Raw genomic sequence first — 5,000 nt, 5'->3', positions numbered from 1 at the left:
AGTTAAACAGACGACATTTGCACCTCTCTATGGCTTCAAACTTTTCTGATTGAGGGCATCATGTCGTCACTCGTTTGGAAAAAAAGGTTTAGCAATATAACTAGCTATTAAGAAATCAAATTCAAATTGTTATATATATAAAAGTTAAACAGAGACATTTCATCTTAAACTTTTGGCATTTTCAAACTTTTCTGGTTGAGGGCATCATTTCGTCCACTCTCTGGAAAAAAAAGTTTCGAATGTAAATAATTAAGAAATCAAATTCAAATTGTTATATATATAAAAGTTAAACAGACGACATTTGCACCACCTATGGCTTCAAACTTTTCTGATTGAGGGCATCATGTCGTCCACTCGCTTGGAAAAAAAAAGTTTAGCAATATAGCTAGCAATTAAGAAATCAAATTCAAATTGTTATATTTATAAAAGTTAAACAAACGACATTTGCACACCTATGGCTTTAAACTTTTCTGACTGAGCATAATATGTCAGCTCGCTTGGAAAAAGTTTACCAGTATAGCTAATAATTAGGAATTCATATTCAAATTGTTATAGAATAGAACAGAACAGAATATAGGATTTAGGCCAAAGGCCAAGCGCTGGGACCTGTGAGGTCAATCAGCGCTGAAATGGGAACAGACAATAAAAAGGTTTGAAAGGTGTAACAGGAGGAAAACCTTTCAGTTGCATTATAAATCAATTGTTAGGAGAGGGTGGAAAGGAAGATGGAAGAAAGATAATAAGAACGGAGGTAAAATAAAAGGAATGAAGAGGGTTGCAGCTAGGTGCCGAAGGCACGTTGTAAGAAACCTTAAGTAATGCCTACAGTGCACCGCATGAGGTATACTGACGGCACTAACCCTCTACGGGGTCAAATTGTTATATATAAAAGTTAACCCGAAAATATTTGCACCACCTATGTCTTCAAACTTTTCTGACTAAGCGCATCATGTTACCAACCCATTTCGAAAAGTTTATCAATATAAATAATTACTAAGAAATAAATTTATAATATAAATAAAAACCAACTTCTGAACTATAAACCATCACTCGACAACGCAACAAAACAAATGTACCCACAGGTACAAAAACCTAATACTACGATAAAGAAAATGAATGATATAAGCGCTGTCACTTAGATCGGAGAACTAATAACCCAAGTAGGCTTAAGGATGCCAAGACTGATTGCTTTTCCGCGATGCCTATAATTAAGAAAATGATCCACTCAGCGGCAACGTCTCCCCGTTAATGTAATCGCCTCCAAATCACGATTATTTATGATTACGGAGCTGGTACTTACCTTAACTGTGTAAGAAGGCACGACGTTGAGATTGTCCATCTTGATTTGCAGTTTGGTCTGAGTGTCAGTGACCTGTAGTAAAAAAAAAAAAAAAGGAATGAAGGAAAGGAAAAATGACAGTTTCTCCTTCAAAGATGATATGACAAATGGTTGCCTACTGAAATAAAAAAATGAAGGAAAGGAAAAATGACAGTTTCTCCTCCAAAGAAGATATGACTAATGGTTTCCTAATAAGAAAAAATGAAGGAAAGGATAAATAACAGATATGACTAATGGTTTCCTACTGAAAAATAATGAAGGACAGGATAATGACAGTTTCTCCTTCAAGGAAGATATGACTTAAGGTTTCCTAGCGAAAGAGGTAATAAATAATATTTTCCATAGTAAATAATAGTTTTCAATTGAAGAGAGTAATAAATAACAGTTTCCCATTAAAGAAATTGGTAAATAGCTGTTCCCGTTGAAGGACTGATCAATAACAGTTTACCAGGTGAAGGAAGTGATGAATAACAGTTTCCCAGTGAAGGAAGTGATGAACAACAGTTTATCAGTCAAGGAAGTGATGAATAACAGTTTCCCAGCGAAGGAAGTGATGAATAACAGTTTCCCAGTGAAGGAAGTGATGAAGGAAGTTTACCAGTCAAGGAAATGATGATAACAGTTTCCCAGCGAAGGAAGTGATGAAAAACAGTTTCCCAGTGAAGGAAGTGATAAATAAAAGTTTCTCATTGAAAGGAGCCATAAATAAGTGATCAATAACAGTTTCCCAATGAAGGTAGTGATGAATAACAGTTTCCCGGTGAAGGAAATAATGAACAACAATTCAAGAGTGAAGAAAGTGACAATTAAAAGTTTCCTTTTGAAGAAAGTGACAAATAAGTGATAAATAACAGTTTCCCATTGAAGGAGGTAATGAATAACTGTTTACCAATGAGGTAAAGTGGTTAATAACAGTTTCCCAATGAAGACAGTGATGAATAACAATTTCCCGGAGAGGGAAATGATGAACAACAACTCAAGAATGAAGAAAGTGATAAATAAAAGTTTACCATTGAAGGGAGTGATAAATAACTGATAAATAAGTTTCCCAACGAAGGCAGTGATGAATAACAGTTTCCCGGAAAAGGATATGATGGACAACAATTCAGGAATGAAGAAAGTGATAAGTAAAAGTTTCCCAATGAAGAGAGCGATAAATAAGTGATAAATAAGTTGTCCATTGAAGGAAGTAATGAATAACTGTTTACCAATGAAGGAAGTGCAAAATAATTTCCAGTTGACCTAAATCTTTATATGTTTTTATACATTTCAGTTCGGAAGTTTCATGACCTCTAACGAGAAGCTGTGGCAAGGGACCGACCACTACGTTGTCGCACACTGTCAGAGACTGAACATACATACATACACACACACACACACATTATAAGTAGGCATGCCCTTTCCGCTCCGAGAGACTCAAAGGGGCAAGGCAAATGGCTCCTGATGACTCGGCAGGTAGGCCTGTGTCACAACCCCTCCCCCAACTCCCCCAACCTCCCTGGGCTTTCAGGGAGAGTACGGTTGCGTGCCAGCGAAAATCTACCATGCCCTAAGAGGGGCTCGAACTCGAGACCAACAATACGGGTAAGTAGCTGACAATACCACTGAGCTACCATAATTTTATTGTAAGCAGTCTATCATACACCTTGACAGGATACAAGCTACAGAATATTAATTTTCTGTGAGACATGTAGGAAAGATTTCAGTATATTTTTCAATGAACAATACTCGACGTTACATTTCCTTAGATAAATTCCCGTATACTTCCGTGGTTAGGTGAGTGATCTACCTATCAACGGTGTCGCAAATTCAATCGATTAGCAACACATATAATTAAGGATCCTTTGTGTACCATGACCTCAAATTCCTCATTCTCAACAGCCCATAATGATTTACGACAGTTTTGGCTCCGGTAACATAGGCTACATTAAAAACACAAAGGACTAGTATAACACAAAGTACTAGTATATCTTTTCTTGCATATTACAATGCAATTTCTCAAAAATCATTCATCATGAATTTCCTGGAAATCATATATTTATGGTAAACAGTTTATACACGAAAGAGAAAATTAAGATATGAAATTATTTCCAACCCTTTTATTCATACCCTTCAATAGCCAGAAACAAATGCTGCTTCCTTGAAAAGATGACAGTTAGTTCTTTATTTTTACTGCGCGCATTATGACTTGATTGATTGATTTATGACTACTAAAACTGGCGTCACAACACTCATTGTGACTTCATTGGTGATTTCTATGAAAAGTATTTTGGAATTCTCATCCTTCTTCCGTAACATCTTAAATGCTACCATGCTCTTATATTCGAGCCCGGGCAAGAAAAGGGTATTAGGGTCCCCGCTCTGTCGTTCTCTTTATAAGGAAAAGCGTTCGGATGTTTTGGAGACCATAAAATAGGTCATGTCAGGTCTTTATGAGTTCAGCTGTTTCTCTTACCTGAAAAACAGCTAAAAATTTCGAGTTTGTTCCTTTGTTTTCAAGAGAATTACAACTGTATGAGTGTGTAAAGATAAGTTCTTCCTAAGGATTTTCTCTCTCTCTCTCTCTCTCTCTCTCTCTCTCTCTCTCTCTCTCTCTCTCTCTCTATATATATATATATATATATATATATATATATATATATATATATATACATATATCTAATATTATATATATGTGTATAATATAATATATATGCACATAAGTATATAATAATATAACACACACACACACACACACACACATATATATATATATATATATATATATATATATATATATATATATATATATATATATATATATATATATATATATATATATATATATATTCCGTCCATAATCAGCTCAACTTCACACATAAAAATATAAGCCAAAAAACACAAATCACAAACACTATACCACGAACTAGAAGGAACAAATCTATAATCCATTCATTATCTTGCAATCGTATTCACGGGAGCGAATACCTTGCAGCTCAGAGCCTAAGAGATCCCCGTAAAAATACACGAGCTTAATTTGGGGGAATGACGTGAAATACGGAACGATGAAACGACAGAATGAAGGTTCATTTATTCACGATCTCTCTCTCTCTCTCTCTCTCTCTCTCTCTCTCTCTCTCTCTCTGAGCTAAATGGAATGACATAAATCTAACTAATGTAATCTCTTACTCTCGCTCTTCCTCTTTCTCTGATTTACTTTCTCTTCGCGTCTATACTTCTCTCCATATCACTCTCTCTCTCTCTCTCTCTCTCTCTTACACCCGGATAAATGGAACGTCATAAATCTATTCTTTTATTCATTCTTCTTTCTTTGCTCCCTCTCGCGCTCTCCATCTTCTTTGATTTAATTTGTCTTCCTACCTCCCTCCCTCCTCCCCCATCCACACCCCTCCCCACCACCCCACAGCTGCCTACCCCAAGCCTCCGTCTCTCAATTTCCTCTTTTCGTACCCCCTATAATAAAGGCTATTCAAATGGCGCCCATCTCGGCGTCCTGCTATACCTTTAATCCACTCGAGATGACAAATCTCCCAAATTCATCGATCCAGCTACTTACTGCTCGGGACCATAACTCGGACCACAAACTTCCCGCAGCTGATGTACAGTTAAAGTGGTCCCATTTATTTTTCGGGGGGGGGATCCTAATCCCACCCCCAAATTA

General features: G+C 36.4%; 1 protein-coding gene across 1 annotated transcript in view; it reads right to left on the bottom strand.

Annotated features, from left to right (window-relative positions):
• Positions 1-5,000, bottom strand: part of LOC136825149 (uncharacterized) — a 334,442-nt gene that overhangs the window by 136,588 nt on the left and 192,854 nt on the right. Inside the window, exon 4 of the mRNA XM_067081181.1 lies at positions 1,301-1,372. Within this exon, the coding sequence (XP_066937282.1) occupies positions 1,301-1,372 (72 nt within the window). The remainder of the gene's footprint in view (positions 1-1,300; positions 1,373-5,000) is intronic.

The sequence above is a fragment of the Macrobrachium rosenbergii genome, chromosome 37 (genome assembly GCF_040412425.1).
Source record: "Macrobrachium rosenbergii isolate ZJJX-2024 chromosome 37, ASM4041242v1, whole genome shotgun sequence".
NCBI lineage: Eukaryota > Metazoa > Arthropoda > Malacostraca > Decapoda > Palaemonidae > Macrobrachium > Macrobrachium rosenbergii.
This window is presented reverse-complemented; position numbering and strand designations above follow the sequence as displayed.